The sequence below is a fragment of the Panthera leo genome, chromosome B3 (genome assembly GCF_018350215.1).
Source record: "Panthera leo isolate Ple1 chromosome B3, P.leo_Ple1_pat1.1, whole genome shotgun sequence".
In the NCBI taxonomy this organism is placed as follows: Eukaryota; Metazoa; Chordata; class Mammalia; order Carnivora; family Felidae; genus Panthera; species Panthera leo.
Window position 1 is genome coordinate 59,400,274 of NC_056684.1, and position 18,011 is coordinate 59,418,284.

General features: G+C 37.3%; 1 protein-coding gene across 4 annotated transcripts in view; it reads right to left on the bottom strand.

Moving 5' to 3' along the window:
- Positions 1 to 18,011, bottom strand: part of WDR76 (WD repeat domain 76) — a 61,280-nt gene that overhangs the window by 40,861 nt on the left and 2,408 nt on the right. For 2 of the 4 annotated variants that reach the window (XM_042942176.1, XM_042942177.1), the window contains 3 exons: positions 17,393 to 17,582; positions 9,255 to 9,347; positions 7,295 to 7,350 (listed from right to left, as the gene is read on the bottom strand). In XM_042942176.1, the coding sequence (XP_042798110.1) occupies positions 7,295 to 7,350; positions 9,255 to 9,347; positions 17,393 to 17,582 (339 nt within the window). Of the gene's footprint in view, positions 1 to 7,294; positions 7,351 to 9,254; positions 9,348 to 17,392; positions 17,804 to 18,011 lie in introns of all 4 variants that reach the window. The other 2 variants (XM_042942175.1, XM_042942174.1) reach the window with 1 other exon arrangement.

An 18,011-nucleotide genomic window follows, 5' to 3' on the forward strand; every position in this document is an offset into this window, starting at 1 on the left:
TTAACAAATATGATAGATATTAATCCAAATATATCAATACTCACTTTGAACATCAATGGTCTAAATGCACCAATTAAAAGAGACTGTCAGAGTGGATCAAACACAATACTCAAACTTATGTTGTCTATAAGAAACCCACTTTAAATATAAAGACACATAAATATTAAAAGTAAAGGAATGGAGCAATCCCTATCAAAATAACACCAGCATTCTTCACAGTTAGAACAAACAATTCTAAAATTTGTATGAAACCAGAAAAGAACCCAAATAGCCATGTTGAAAAAGAACCCCAGGAGCACCTGGGTGGCTCAGTCAGTTGAGAGTCCGGCTTTGGCTCAGGTCATGATCTTGCGGTTTGTGAGTTCAAGGCCCACGTCAGGGTCTGTGCTGACAGCTAGGAGCCTGGAGCTGCTTCGGATTCTGTGTTTCCCTCTCTCTGCCACTCCCCCACCCATACCTCTGCCTCTCTCTCTCTAAAATAAATAATAAAACATTTTAAAATTTTTTAATAAAAAAAGAAAAAGAAAACCAAAGCTGGAGGCATCACAATTCCAGACTTCAAGCTGTATTACAAAGCTGTAATCATCAAGACAGTATGGTACTGGCACAAAAACAGACAAATAGATCAATGGAACAGAACAGAAAACTCAGGGGTGCCTGGGTGGCTCAGTTGGTTGGGTGTCCAACTTCGGCTCAGGTCATGATCTCACGGTTTGTGAGTTCGAGTCCCGCACCAGGTTCTGTGCTGACAGCTCAGAGCCTGGAGCCTGCTTCGGATTCTGTGTCTCCCTGTCTCTCTGCCCCTCCCCTACTTGCACTCTGTGTGTCTCTCTATCTCTCTCATAGAAAATGAATAAAACATCAGGAAAAAAAAAAAAAGGAATAAAAAACCCAGAAATGGACAAACGTATGGCCAACTAATCTTTGACAAAGCAGGAAAGAATATCCAATGGAAAAAGACAGTCTCTTCAGCAAATCGTGTTGGGGAAACTGGACAGCGACAGGCAGAAGAATGAACCTGGACCACTTTCTTACACCATACACAAAAATAAACTCAAAATGGATAAAAGACCTAAACGTAAGGAAGCCATCAAAATCCTGGAGGAGAAAACAAACAACAACCTCTTTGGCCTTGGCTGCAACAACCTCTTACTTGACATGTCTCCAGAGGCAAGGGAAACAAAAGCAAAAATGAACTATTGGGACCTCATCAAGATAAAAAGCTTCTGCATAGCAAAGGAAACAATCAGCAAAACTAAAAGGCAACTGACAGAATGGGAGAATGACATATCAGATAAAGGGTTAGCATCCAAAATCTATAAAGAACCTATCAAACTCAACACCCAAAAAACAAATAATCCAGTGAAGAAATGGGCAAAAGACATGAATAGACATGTTTCCAAAGAAGACATCCAGAGGGCTAACAGATACATGAAAAGATGCTCAACATCACTCATCATCAGGGAAATACAAATCAACACCACAATGAGATACCACCTCACACCTGTCAGAATGGCTGAAATTAACAACTCAGGAACAACAGATGTTGACAAGGATGGGGAGAAAGGGGAACCCTTATGCACTGCTGGTGGGAATGCAAACTGGCACAGCCACTCTGGTAAAAAATATGGAGGTTCCTCAAAAAATTAAAAATAGAACTACCCTATGACCCAGCAATTGCACTACTAGGTATTTGTCCAAAGAATACAAAAATGCTGATTCAAAAGGGCACATGCACCCCAATGTTTACACACACAAAATACATACATAGATATGATGGGATATTACTCAGCAATCAAAAAGAATGAAATCTTACCATCTGCAACAATGTGGATGGAACTAGAGTATACTATGCTAAGCGAAATAAATCAGTCAAAGACAGGTATTATATGATTTCACTCATAAGTGGAATTTGAGAAACACAACAGATGAACATAGGGGAAGGGAAGCAAAAATAAGATAAAAACAGATATGAAGACAAACCATAATGGACTCTTAAACACAGAGAACAAACTGAGGGTTACTGGTGGGGTGTTGGTGGGGGGATAGGCTAAATGGGCAATGGGCATTAAGGAGGGCACTTGATGTGAACACTGGGTGTTATATATATGTAAGTGATGAATTACTAAATTATATTCCTGAAATTATTACACTATATGTTAACTAACTTAGATTTAAATTTAAAAAATAAAATAAAATAAAAGTTAATGAATGGAGAAAAATATACCATGCTAACACAAATCAAAAGCAAGAGTGGCTACATTAATTTCAGACAGAGCAGACTCCAATTTTTTTTTGTTTTATGTTTATTTATTTTTGAGAGAGAGAGTGTGCACAGAGGTCAGAGGGAGAGGGAGAAAGAGGATCTGAAGGAGGCTCTGAGCTGTTAGCGCAGAGCCTGATGGAGGGCTTGAACACATGAACCACAAGATCATGACCTAAGCCCAAGTCAGGTGCTTAACCATCTGAGCCACCCGGGTACCCTCAGACAGAGAAGACTTCAAAGCAAAGAAAGTTATAAAGGGATAAAGCAAAGAAAGTTATAAAGGGATAAAGAAGGGCATTACATAATGATAAAAGGGTCAAATCTCCAAGCTAACAAACATAATGTACCTAATAACAGAGTATCAAACTATGAAACAGAACTGCAAAAAGAAATAGGTAACTTGGGGCACCTGGGTGGCTCAGTCAGTTAATCTTCTGACTCTTGGTTTTGGCTCAGATCATGATCTCACAGTTTGTGAGATCAAGCCCTGCTCAGCCTCCATGCTCACAGCATGGAGTCTGCTTGGGATTCTCTCTCACCCTCTCTCTCTGCCCCTCCTTCACTTGCATGTGTGCATGCACACACTCTCTCTCTCTCTCTTTTTCAAAATAAATAAACTTAAAAAAAAAAAAAACCAAATAGATAATTCTACTATGTTAGCTGTTGGCAACTTCAACACTCCCCTATCAGAAATGGAGAGATCTAGCAGGCAGCCAATCAGCAAGGGCATAGTTGAACTCAACACACCATCCATCACCTAGACATAATCAACATCTATAGACTAGTTCATTCAAAAACAGAATACACATTTTTCTCAAGCTCAGATGGAACATTCACCAAGGTAGACTACATTCTAGACCATAAGACACAGCTTAACAAATTTAATAGAAATCATTTTTTAAAAAAGAAGAAAAAAATCATACATTTGCTCTCAGAATATAATGTAATTAAACTAGAAATCAGTAAGAGAAGGATACTTGAAAAATCCCAAAATACATAGAGAGTAAACACACTTCTAAATAACACATAGGTCAAAGAAGAAATCTCAAGAGAGCATAAAAAACACTTTTTACTAAATGAAAATGAAAACACCATCTAACAAAATTTGTGGTATGCAGGGAAAGCAGTGCTTAGAGGGAAATTTATAACACTGAATGTACATATTAGGAAAGAAGGTCAAAAATTCAATAATCTAAGTTTCCAACTCAAGAAACTAGAAAAAGAGCAAATTAATCTAAAGTAAGCAAAAGAAAATAATAAAAGTTGAGCATATCAATAAAATTAAAAACAGGAAATCATCGGGGGAGGGGGAAGTATCAACAAAACCAAAGCCAGTTCTTTCAAAAGACCAATAAAATCAATAAGCCTCTAGCAAAGTTAACTAAGAAAAAAAGTTACCAATACCAGAAATGAAAGATGTATCTTACTACAGATCCTATGGACATTAAAAAGATAATGAAGAAATAATATGAAAAATTCTTATGCCCACATATTTGATAACCTAGATGAAATGGAGAATTCCTTGAAAGACACAATTGCTAAACTTACAATCTGAATTAGAAATAGATAATCGAAATTATTAAAGAATTTAAATCAATAATAACCTTCCAAAGCAGAAAGCACAATGCGGACATGGGTTCACTGATGTATTCTACCAAACATTTAAGAAAGAAATTGTACCAATTCTCTACAATTTCTTTTAGAGGATAGATGGAGAGGGACACCTGGGTGGCACAGTCAGTTAAGTGTCTGATTCACAATCTAGGTTCAGGTCATGATCTCACAGTTCGTGAGTTCGAGACCCACACTGGGCTCTGTGCTGATGGAGTGGAGCCTGTTGGGTATTCTGTCTCTCCTTCTCTCTGCCCCTCCTCCCTTGTGTGCACGCTCTCGCTCAAAATAAATAAATAAAACTTAAAAAAAATAGAGGACAGAAGCAGAGAGAATTCTACCTATTTCATTCTGTGAGGCCAGCATTATCCTAATACCAAAACCAAGACAATATTATAAAACAAAAAATACAGACCAATATCCCTCATGAGCAGATGCAAAACCCACAAAAAAATTAGTGAATTGAAACCAACAATGCATAAAAAGTATTATGCACCACAACCAAATGGGATATATCTCAAGCATGCAAGACTAGTTCAACACTCAAAAATCAATTAACATAATCTAATTAAAATCATTCAATGCAATCCATCACATCAACAGGCTTTTTAAAAAAGCAAAATCACATGATCCTATCAACAAATGCAGAATATGCATTTGACTAAATATAACACTAAATATAACACATTTTTTAATTAACGATAAAAAAAGCTCAGTAGAAGGGAACTTTCTCGATAGAATATCTACAAAAAAACTACAGCTAATGTCATACTTAAATAGTGAGAAATGACAAGCTTTCCCACCAAGGTCAGGTACTGGCACAGATGTCCTCTTTTACCATTCCTTTTCAACACTATTTTATCCTTCCTTTTCAACACTATGCTGGAAGTTCTAGCTAATGCAGTAAGACAAGAAAAGGAAATAAATGGAATGCAGATTTGGAAGAGAGAAATAAAACCATATTTGTTCGAGAGTTTCAAAGTTGGGGGCACCTGGATGGCTCAGTCAATTAAGCCATTTCGGCTCAGGTCACCATCTCACCATTCATGGGTTTGAGCCCTGTGTCAGGCTGTGTGCTAATAGTGTGGAGCCTGCTTGGGATTCTCTCTTCCTCTCTCTCTCTCTGCCCCTCCCCTGCTCATGAATGCACGCACACTCCCTCTCTCTCTCTCAGAATAAATAAACTTTGAAGGTAAAATTCTATAGAAAAAAGGAGTTTCCAGGTTGGTGAACACATGGATGTGCTGGGAGAGTACCACACTCTGAGAGGACATGGAAGCTTCCTGCCATTTCCCCATGCCTTGCCCTATGCAGCATTTCCTTTAGCTGTCCTAAGTTATATCCTTTTATAATAAACTAATAATCTATTAAGTAAAAAAAAAAAAAAAAAAAAAAAAAAAAAAAAATTACTATTTGCTACATGATAGTCTATGTGGAAAATTCTAAAAAATGAACAAAAAAACTCCTGGAACTTCATAAGTGATTATAGCAAGGTGGTAGGATACAAGGTTAATATATGAAAGTTAATTTCTTTCCTATATACCACCAATAAACAAATGAAATTTGAAGTTAAAAATAGAATATCATTTACATAAGTACCCATACAATGAAATACTTAGGTTTAAATCTAATAAAATAAATCAATCAAACAAAAATATTTCCAAGATCTATATGAAGTACACTACAAAACTCTCATGAACAAAATCAAAGAACTAAATTATTTTTGTATGTTAAGTAGGCTCCACACCCAATATAGGGCTCAAACTCACAACCCTGAGATCAACAGTCATATGCTCTATCAACTGAGCCAGCCAGACACCTCTCAAAGAACTAAATAAATGGAGAGATATCCCATGAAAGACTCAATATTGTCAAAATGCCAGTTCTTTCCAACTTAATCTATAAATTCAATGCAATCTCAATCAAAATCCCAGCAAGTTGGGGTGCCTGAGTGGCTCAGTCAGTAAGTGTCTGACTCTTGATTTCGGTTCAGGTTGTGATCTCATGGTTCGAGGGTCAGAGCCCTAGTCAGGCTCTATGCTGACAGCACGAAGCCTGCTTGGATTCTTTCTCTCTCCTCTCTCTGCCCCTACCCTCACCCCCCCTCCAAAATAAATTAAAAAAATTTTTTTTAATCCCAGAATGTCGGGGCGCCTGGGTAGGTCAGTCGGTTGAGCATCCAACTTCAGCTCAGGGTCATGATCTCACGGTTTGTGGGTTCATGCCCCGCGTTGGGCTCTGTGCTGACAGCTCAGAGCTTGGAGCCTGCTTCTGATTCTGTGTTTCCCTCTCTCTATGGCCCTCCCCCACTCATGCTCTGTCTCTGTCTCAAAAATAAAAATAAACATTAAAAAAAATTTTTAAAGGCAGTATGGTACTGACGAAGAATATACGAATCAATGGAACAGAATAGGGAGTCAACTGATCTTACACAAAGGAGCAAAGGCAAGATAATGGAGCAAAAATAGTCTTTTCAACAAATGGTGCTAGAACGAATGGACAACCAAATGCAAAACAATGAATCTAGACACAACCTTTACACCCTTCACACAATTAACTCAAAATGGATTACAAATCTAATGTAAAACACAGAACTATAAAACTTGTAGAAGACAACAGGAGAAAACCTAGGTGACCCTGGGAATGGGAATGGTTTTTTAGATATAACACCAAAGACACAATCCATGGAAGAAAAAATTATAAAGTAAACTTCATTAAAATTAAAAACTTCCACTCTGCAAAAGACATCATCAAGAGAATGAGAAGACAAGCCAGAGAAAATATCTGCAAAAGACACTTCTGATAAAGGACTGTTATCCAAAATATGCAAAGAACTCTCAAATTCATCAATAAAAACAAACAACTCTATTAAAAATGGGCCAAAGAGGGCGCCTGGGTGGCTCAGTCAGTTGGGCGTCTGACTTCGGCTCAGGTCATGATCTCACAGTCTGTGAGTTCAAGCCCCACAGGGGGGCCCTGTGCTGACAGCTCAGAGCATGGAGCCTGCTTCGGATTCTGTGTCTCCCTCGCTCTCTGCTCCTCCCCCACTCATGCTCTGTCTCTCTCACTCTCAAAAATGAATAAATGTTAAAAAAAAAAAAAAGGGGGGGGTGCCAAAGATCATAAAATACAGCTCACCAAAGTAATATATAGATAGCAAGAAGCATATGAAAAGATGCTCTACAACATGTCATCAGGGAAAAACAAATTAAAACAACGAGATACCAATACACACCTATTAGAATAGCCAAAATCCAGAACACTGACACTACCAAATGCTTGTGAAGATGTGGAACAACAGTTTTAAGATTATAGTTTCTGATCTATTACTTATTTTACTATGGTAACTGTTTTTTTCAAATTATAAATAACTCAACAATACATCAGGGTGTAGGCATTATAAACCAAATCTTTTACCTTTTGGATTCAGGAGGCTGTCTCTTTTTTATCATTTCACGGAGCCTTGCAGCTGACTGCAAAATACACAAAACACACATATAAAGATACTACCTTATAAATTATTAAGTATGCTGCTTTATTGACACTAAAGTAAGATCTATACAGGAAATAAAGTTCCTCAAGATAGGATACCTGCTCTTGGTAAGACAGGAGACAAATATACTATTAATAATAAAGGCAAGTAAATAATACTGTCTAAAGTACTGACATTCTGATACCTGAGACCAAGTTGCTAATGAGTTTACATGATTAAACATTAAACATTTCACCAAATATACTACTGTAAATTAAAAGGTTTAACTTCTACTATAGGCAATCCTATTTTGATATTTTCCAGAAAAGTGATGTTATGCTTCTATAAATTAAAACATAATTTCTGTTTACTAAAGTCAAAATCAGAGATACTGTGTCTAAGTTTCTGATTAATTTTCAACTTTTAATGACTAAACAATTTAGTCCCTTATTTTAAGTCACCCTCCCTTCCCTCAAGTTACAAACACATACCAAATGTTTGGGACTGTGTAGTGAGAGAATTCAAATAATAATTTAATAAAGCTAACAGCTTGCTATCTTTTGGAGGAAAATGTCATAGGCCCTCCTAAAGACCCTTCTAAAGAGCTACCCTCGGGGCACCTGGGTGGCTCAGTGGGTTAAGCATCCACTTCGGCTCAGATCATGATCTCCTGGTTCAGATCATGATCTCATGGTTTGTGGGTTTGAGCTCCACATTGGGCTCTGCACTGATAGCTCAGAGCCTATAGCCTGCTTCAGATTCTGTGTCTCCCTCTCTCTCTGCCCCTCCCCGCTCACACTCTGTCTCTGTGTCTCAATAAATAAATGTTAAAAAAAATTTTTTTTACTAAAAAATAATAATAATAAAGAGCTATTCTCTCATACACCAAAGTTTTACCCCCAGTGTGAAGACATAATGTAAATTATACCTTTAGTCATGATGATTATAAAACATTAGCATATTATCTTGACCATTTATCCTTAAAGCTCACAGTATACTGGGGCACCTGGGAGGCTCAGTTGGTCAAGCGCCTGGCTCTTGATTTCAGCTCAGGTCATGATGGCACCATTCATGGGATCAAGCCCCGTGTTGGGCTCTGTGGGATTCCCTCTCTCACCTCTCTCTCTGCCCCTCACCTACTTGCGCCTCTTTCTCAAAATAAATAAATAAATAAATAAATAAATAAATAAATAAATAAATAAAACTTAAAAAAAAAACTCACTATACAAAGCATATTTCCACCTATTCTTAAAGCTAAAGATTTAAAAAAATAAAAATAAAAAGCTTGTCCTTTCACTCCCATACCACACATCCCTCAATTTATTCCTCCTACATCTCCCTTATCCTTTAGGTAAAGCAATCACTCAGAACATACCCTGTTCCTCTGAATCCAAGACAACCACTCATAAGACACCATTATTTTATGTACCAACAACAGTGGGGCAGGGGAGAGAGCTGCCAGTAATAGTTTCCAGATGCCAATTTCAAAAACATTAAAATTTTTTTAAAAAGTCTTAAAATGAATAAAATATGGTAACCACTTCCTATTAAGTGCAAAACTTGCTCCTAATTTTACCCTCCCTTATCTGACACTATGAAACCTGATACTACCAGTATTTTATTGACCTACTGGCAAGAATGGCATCTTGCTTTTAATTAGAAATTCCAAGAGGGCCTGGGTGGCTCAGTCGGTTAAGCATCTTAGGTCATGATCTCCCAGTTCGTGAGTTTGAGCCTTGCATCGGGCTCTGTGCTGACAGCTTGGAGCCTGGAGCCTGCTTGAGATTCTGTGTCTCCCTCTTTCTCTGCCCCTCCCCTCCTCACACTCTGTCTCTCTCTTTCAAAAATAAAATAAAACATTAAAAAATTGTTAAATAAAAAAAAAAAAAGAAATTCCACACAAACCGCAGACAACTGAAGAGAAGCAAAAAAGTTTGCATTTTCTGATATGTTCTTCAGTCTCTTCCTTTCATATGGTGACAATCCTGAAAATTCATCCTATGAAATTACACCAAAAAAATTCTGTTACTTTGCATGATCCATAGCAAAAGCACCTCACAAAACAAGGTGTTGAATTCTCAAATGTATACTTTCCTTCAAATTGTACCTGTTCTATTCATTTCATGCTATCGTACCAAATGGCACATAATCTTTGCTGCATTGGACACTGAGTGTAAGAGTTTGAATTTGGGATAATCACAAGATATCTGTATGGCTTCTCGATTAGATAACAAGTGATATATCAGAAGTCAAGTAGTGTAACTTAATAGCAAATTATTTCTTACTGGGCATTAATTGTACTATTACTCAAAGTTAACTTTTTATTAAACAAAACAAGAAAACAGTAAGAGAACATTTTAAATTCACTGAAAGGGTTAAGAAAATTTAGAAAAAAAGAACAATAACAAATGAGATAAACACATGGGAAGAAAAGACAATAAAAAAATCAAGCTTGCAGGTCTGATATCCAACTAATAGTTATAGAGGTAAAAAAGACGAGCAGAAAAAATGGAAGAGAAAATTATTAGAGATATAAGAAAGTTTCTCAAAACTAAAGACATGTGTTTCCAGATTAAAAGGGCCCAATGAGTATGCAGCACAACAAATGAAAAAAGATCAAAGTCTATACACATTATCACAAAATTTCTTAACACTTGAGATAAGTGAGATTTTAAAAAGTTTGAAAAAAAATCACAAGAATCAGAATGACACTAACTTCCCAATATCGAGGGGAACTGGAAGACAATAGAAAAGTGTGTTTAAAATTTTAAGGAAAAATTATTTTCAACTTACAATTCTAAATCCAGTTAATGCATCAATCAAATGTACAGCATGAAGATTTTTCAGACATGTAAACTACCTCTCATACACCTTTTCTCAGGAAGCTACTATAAGCAGCATTTCACCAAAATGGAAGAATACTCTAAAAAAAGAAAGACCCAAGACAGAATCCAGGATGCAGAAGTTCCAGTAGAGAAGAGATAAAAGAAATTCAAAGGAAAATGGTAAAAAGAAAGGCTAAAAAAGGGTTAAGCTGTCCAGAATGAAGTAGAAAGACGAAGGGCCCCAGGAAATGTTTCATGAAAAAAATACATATACATATGAAGCCATTAGAATTCCTTCCTACAACTCTGATAGAGCTTGGGCTGTACCTAATAAGGAGATGAAAAGGGAAAGGAGTGGGTAGGCACATGTGCATAAGGCATAGTGTGAATGAAACAAGTCTTCATCTTCCATGTTAAGTCAATGGATAACATGGAGGGAATAAAAACTAAAACGGCTGAAAGTGCAATTTGGCTATTGGGCAGCAACAATCACAGAGAAGTATGTGGCAGAAAACTGCTGGGTGTTTTGGTTTGTTTCTGAGTATCTGTGTGTATACATATGGAATTATCTTTGTGTGTGTGTGTATATATGTATACATGTATATATACATGTGTGGAATTATAAGACTTAAATGTGGATGTACATGTATTACTTGGACCAAAATAAAAAATTTTCCTCATACACACAAAATAACAATGACAGCGAAGGTAAAAGGTTATGTTGTCATTGCCTTTACAAGTGCTTTCAGAGAAAAACATCACCATCATCATCATCAAAGGCTTTCTAAGATTCTATTTCAAAATGCTACACACTGAAATCAAAGGAGCGCATTTAAATGATTCTACTTACCACAGAAGAAAATTTACTAAGACAAATGATCAGTTTTCTTAAGTGATATGTGTAATTCAAACTATTCTTAGCCATTACCCACCTCTCAAAAACTTATAACATGTAAGAGGAAGACCAATCAAAAAACATCAGGAAAGGGGGCACTCGAAGTAAACATAGGAAAAAGAAGTTAAAAAAAAAAAAAAAAAACTCCACTATCTTCAGACACTTAAGATGTTACTGCATCCTGGGGCACCGGGGTGCCTCAATTGGTTAAGCATCCAACTCTTGGTTTAAGCTCAAGTCATGATCTCACGGTTCGTGGGCTCGGGCCCCAGACTGGGCTCTGCAATGACAGTGCCAGAGTCTGCTTGAGATTTTCTCTCTCTCTCTGCCCCTCCCTGCTCACTCGCTCTCTCTCAAAATAAACATTAAAAAAAAAAAGTTATTGCATCCATAAAACAAGGGATGCCATGTTTAAAAAATAAAAGAAGTGGGGTGCCTAGGTGGCTCAGTCAGTTAAGTGTCCAACTTTGGCTCAGGTCATGATTTCATGGTTCATGAGTTAGAGCCCCACATCGGGCTCCATGTTGGCAGTACTGGGCCTGCTTGGGATTCTCACTCTCTCCTCTCACTCTGCCCCTCCCCCACTCACGTGCACTCCCTCTCTCTTTCAAAATAAACTTAAAAAAAAAAAATCAGGGGTGCCTGAGTGGCTCAGTCAATCAAGTGACCAACTCTTTGTTTCAGTTCAGGTCACAACCTCACGGTTCGTGAGTTCAAGCCCCACTTTGGGCTCCAAGCTGGCAGTGCAGGGCCCACTTTGGATTCTCTCTCTCTCCTTCTCTCTCTGCCCCTCCCCTACTCATATTCTCTCTTTCTCATAATAAATAAACTTTAAAAAATTATTTTAAAAAATAATCAAAGAAATAACTTGGATTAAAAGCTTGTGGCACCTACTTGCCTCACTTAGTTAAGCGTCTGACTTCAGTTCAGATCATGGTCTCTCAGTTCCTGAGTTCAAACCCCACATTGGGCTCCACACTAGCAGTGCAGAGCCTGCTTGTGATTCTCTCTCCCCTCTTTCTGCCCCTACTCTGCTCATGCTTTCTCTCACTCTCAAAATAAATAAACTTAAAAAAAAATGCTTGATGCCAAAAATTCAAACAATGTATGAACCTATTTATGTACTGTTCTCAAAATGACAAAACTGTAGATATGAAGAACAAATTAGCAGTTGTCAGGGGCAAAGGAGGATGAGAGGGAGAGCTATAGGTATAACTATAAAGAAATAGCCTGGTGGGGCGCCTGGGTGGCTCAGTCAGTTGAGTGCCCGACTTTAGCTCAGGTCATGGTCTCACGGTTTGTGAATTCGAGCCCCGCATCAGGCTCTGTGCTGACAGCTCAGAGCCTGGAGCCTGCTTCGGATTCTGTGCCTCCTCTCTCTGCCCCTCGCCCACATGTGCTCTGTCTCTCAAAAATAAATAAATGTAAAAAAATTAAAAAAAAAAAAAAGCCTGGAAACAAAAAAGACAAATAGCCTGGGGCAGCTGGCTTGCTCAGTTGGTAGAACAAGCAACTCTTGATCTCAGGGTCATGAGTTCAAGCCCTATATTGGGCCTGGACCCTACTTAAAATAAATAAATAATTTTAAAAATTAGCCTAATGGAGATTTTTGTGGAGATGGAATAGTTCTATATCTTGATTACGGTGATAGTTGTATTAACAATATGTGATAAAATGATACAGAACTATACACACACCTTGTACCAATGTGAATTTCCTAGTTTTGATATTGTGATATAGTTATATAAGATGTACACATTGGGAAAAACTGGGTGAAGTGTACATGATACCTCTCCATACTATTTCTGCAAATTGCTATGAATCTATAATCACTTGGAGATAAAAGTTTCTTGAAAATAGATGTTTCTCACAGCTAACATCATACTTAATGGTGAAAGACTGAAAGCTTTTCCCCTAAAGCTCAGGATTAAGAAAATATGTCTGCTCTTGCTACTTCTATTCAACACCGTACTGGAAATTCTAGGACAAATAGGACAGGACAATTGGGAAAAATAATAATAAAGACATCCAGATTGAAAAGGAAAAAATAAAGCCATCTTTATTGCCAAAATATGACCTTATATATAGAAAATACTTTAAGAATTCATACAAGGGGTGCCTGGGTGGCTCAGTCGGTTAACCATCAGACTTCAGCTCAGGTCATGATCTCACAGCTCGTGAGTTCAAGCCCTGTGTCAAGCTCTCTGCTCTCATCACAGAGCCCACTTTGGATCCTCTATCTCCCTGTCTCGCTGCCCCTCCCTCCCTCTCTCTCTTTTTTCTCTATCTCTCAAAATAAACAAATATTTAAAAAATTAATTTTTAGGGGCACCTGGGTGGTTCAGTCAGTTAAGCATCCAACTTCAGCTCAGGTCATTGTCTCATGGTTCATGAATTCGAGCCCCACATCAGGTTCTGTGCTGACAGCTCAGAGCCTGGAGCCTGCTTTAGATTCTGTCTCTCTCTCTGACCCTGACCCGCTCCTGCTCTGTCTCTGTCTCTTAAAAATAGTAAGTGTTAGGGGCGCCTAGGTGGCGCAGTCGGTTAAGCATCCGACTTCAGCCAGGTCACGATCTCGCGGTCCGTGAGTTCGAGCCCCGCGTCAGGCTCTGGGCTGATGGCTCGGAGCCTGGAGCCTGTTTCCGATTCTGTGTCTCCCTCTCTCTCTCTGCCACTCCCCCGTTCATGCTCTGTCTCTCTCTGTCCCAAAAATAAATAAAAACGTTGAAAAAAAAATTAAAAAAAAAATAATAAGTGTTAAAAAAAATTAATTTTTAGGAAAGACTGAACCCTAAAAACATTATGCTCAAAGAATCCAGACACAAGAAGCCATGTACTATATGATTCCATTTACATGAAATGTCCAGAATAAGCAAATATATAGACAAAGAAAGTAGATTAGCTGTTTCCAGGGCTGGGTTAGGGAGGTGGGGAAGTTGGTAGTCACTGTTAATTGGCAGGGGTTTCTTTTCATAGTGAAAAAAATATTCTGAAACTAGACAGTGGTAATGATTGTACAGTACTGTATATATACTAAAAACCACTGAACTGTATACTTTTAAATAGTTAATTTTATGTTATGTAAAATTTATTTCAATAAAAATATATGCTTGATGATAGAAACCAGATACATGCATAGTCTCAAACCATCTCCCTCCAAATATTTAATAATTACGAAGGGAAAAATATTGTTTCCATTAGAGAATCCTGACAGATACCACCTTAGCCTAATGATCAAGGTCAACATCATTGATAAAATATATCAACATCACAGACACCCTAATATGATGCACTGAAGAGGGCACATTCACTTCTGTGGTATCCTTCCCCAAAAATGCAAAGCCTTAATATAATCTTGAGAAAATAGACAAATTCAAATTGAGGAACATTACATAAAATAACTATTCAGTACTCTTTAAAGGTGCCAAAGGTTATGGGGTGCCTGGGTGGCTCAGTCAGTTAAGTATCTGACTTCAGCTCAGGTCATGATCTCAAGGTTCACGAGTCTGAGCCCTGCATCAGGCTCTGTGATGACAGCTCAGCACCTAGAGCCCACCTCAGATTCTGTGTCTCCCTCTCTCGCTGCCTCTCCCCCCCCCACCCCCGCTCATACTCATTCTCTCTCAAAAATAAATAAAAATCATTTAAAAAAAAGTGCCAAGGTTATGAAAGACTAAGGAACTGTCACAGACTAGAGGAGACTACAGAAACACGGCTATTAAATGCATTGTGCCATCCTAAACTGGATACTGGAACAGAAGAAGGATATTAGGGAAAAAAACAGTGAAATCCTAATCAAGTCTATACTTTAGTTAATATTATTCTACCAAGGTTGATTTCTTTGTTTGATAAGTGTTCTATGGTTATGTATGGTATTAACACAATAGGAAGCTATGTGAAAGACACATATATCAGAATTCTCTGTATTATTTTTGCAACTCTTCTGTAAGCCCAAAATGTTTTCAAAACTTAAAATAAAGCTAACTGTTAAGAAATTCTCTATCAAGTTAAAACATTTAATAAAAGTGCTGAGAGATAAAATTTTCCAAGTTTCCCAGAAAACAGAATAAAATTCTAGACTTATAGGCTAATACACTTGTCTGTGCTGTGAAAAAAGCCTCCCCTCATTTGGAGAAGAAATAAGCTTGTAAATAAAATATTGTTTCTCAAGCATGGTACCACAAAACCTAGTCATTTTAACTCCAAAAAGATAACTAATGAAAAGGAAGAGAAAAGAATGAAATGTCCTATAAAAATGTTAGGTCTTTCAGTTTGTCCGAAGAAAATGTATGCTGGGCATTTATAACTCTACTTGACTAGCTTCAGTACTTACTTAGAAATGTTCTAATTTCTGACTCTATATCCTTAAATCAAATTAAAATCTCGATAGATGAATGGATAAAGATCGGGGGGCGGGGGGGTACCTGGCTGGCTTAGCCAGCAGAACATGGCACTCTTGATCTCAGGGTTATAAATTCGAGCTCTACAATGGGTGAGATTACTTAAAAAATCTTTAAATCTTATTAAAAAAAAAAAAAAGGAAAAGAAGATGTGGTATATACATGAAATGGAATATTATTCAGTCATAAAAAAGAATGAAATCATGGGGCACCTGGGTGGCCCAGTCAGTTAAGTGTCCGACCTCAGCTCAGGTCATGATCTCACAGTCTGTGAGTTCTAGCCCCATGTTGGGCTCTGTGCTGACAGCTCACAGCCTGGAGCCTGCTTCAGATTCTGGGACTCCTCTCTCTGCCCCTCCGCCTCTCACCCTCTGTCTCTCTCTCTCTCTCTCTCTCTCTCAAAAATAAATAAACATTAAAAAAAATTTTTTTTTAAAAAGAATGAAATCTTGCCATTTGCAGTAACATGGATGGAGCTAGTGAGTATAATGCTAAGTGAAATCAGAGAAAGACACATACCATATGATTTCACTCACATGCAGAATTTAAAAAACAAAACAAATAAGCACAGAAAAAAAAGAGAGACAGATAAACCAAACAACAGATTCTTAACTATAAAGAACAAACAGATGGTTGCTAGAGGAGAGGTGGGTAGTGGGATGGGTGAAATAAGTGAAGGGGATTAAGAGTACACTTATGCTGAGCACTGAGTAGTATACAGAATTGTTGAATCACTATATTGTACACCTGAAACTAATATAACATTGTATGGTAACTATATTGGAATTAAAATTAAAAAAAAAAAACTTTAAAATAAATTAAAAAATAAAAATCTACTTTAGCCTCATATACTGAGAATCTTATAGTCAAAGAGGCCAAAGAAATAATCTAATCCATTGGTTCTCAAAATGCCAGTCTGAACCAATAGCACCACCATCTCTAGGAAACCGTGTTAGACATGCCAATTCCTTACCCCACTCCAAAACTTCTGAATCAGAAACTCTAGTGATGGAGCCCTGCAATGGAGTTTTAACAACTCTCCAGGCAATTCTGATATAGGCTAAAGGTTGAGAATCTCGGGCCTTATTGAATTCCCTCACTTAGAGGCAATTTGCTTACAATCACAAGGTTTCTTAGAAGCACCCACGTCTAAAACTTAAGCTTTCAATCCCCAATCCAATGCACTAATGACTTAACCCATGCGTTCCCATCAATGTCCTAGTTCTTATCTCTGAGACAACAAAGCATAAGTTGAATCCTTTTTCAAAAGAACACCACCACAATTATCCTATCTTTCTCTACCATCACTTTCTATTCCATCAACTTTTTGACATGTGGTATGGTTTCATCTTGTCTTGCACAAAATATGTCACTTTAAATGAAGTACAACACTCCTGATAGGTAATAGAAGCCCCAAAATTAGATGCCTAATTTCTTAAACTGATTCAAACTATTATTTTAAATAGAACTAATAAGTTTTTTTTTCCATGTATCTTCTCTACTCCATCATTTTTCCCTTTGCTGTATTTAGAGGAAATATTCAGCTATATTCATCAATTAATGATAATTTTCCTGCCCTGATATCAAGGGTCACTCAAACGCCATACGTCCCACAGGCCAAGTTCTTCTGGCACATTGTGTGTAAATATGTAAAGATGAGCAAGACACCATAAAGCATGAGTAAACCCAAAAATATTTACAATAAAGTGAGAGGAAGAAAAAGGGAAACAGAATGAAAATTAAGTCAATCCTCTCCTGGACAAATCAAAACCAAGAGCAAAATTAACCAAGGAAGTTATCTGTTAAGCATTTAAAAAATAAAATTTCAATTAAATATACATAGACCCTGGACTGTGTAAGCTTATCAGAACTTCAAACTGTAAAATAAGAAAAACTTGAATAAGCTAGTAATTAAATTCTTACCAGGCCTAGTGTGGTATCTTCATCACTGTCTAGATTCTGAATGCTTTCCATATCAACACTGGGAATCACTGTATCTGAAGTGCTCTTGTGTTGTCGCTTGTTACTTTCAGTACAAACATCTAAGGATGATTTTTGCAAGGTGGATTCTGTCTTGGAGGATGTGGCTTCCATCTTTGGAGTTAAAATCCTCCTGCAAGTTTTCCTTATTTCAGTCTTCTTACATTTCTTACATACAAATTCATTGTTAGAATTCTTATTCAATAGGGATTTGGGGTGCTTAAATTGGTCTGACTTATAATTACTGAGTGAAAACGGGACAAGATACACCTTAGGTGTTTTTCCTAAAACTGTAGTCTGTACTGGTCTCAGAGATACACAAGTGATGTTTTGGTTTTCTTTATATTCATTCACCTATTTGGGTCAATAAAAGAAAGCAGAGCATTAAAACCCCAGATCCTATGCCTCCTCTTACAGATCTGTGTAAAATAAATCTAATTCTTAATTCCTGATGAAAATATAAATCCAAACTGTTAGCTTGTAAGGAAACTTTTTTCCCCACCATAATCTAAATACCCAATTCATAGCCTGAATTTAATTATTATACTGGGCGCATTTCTTA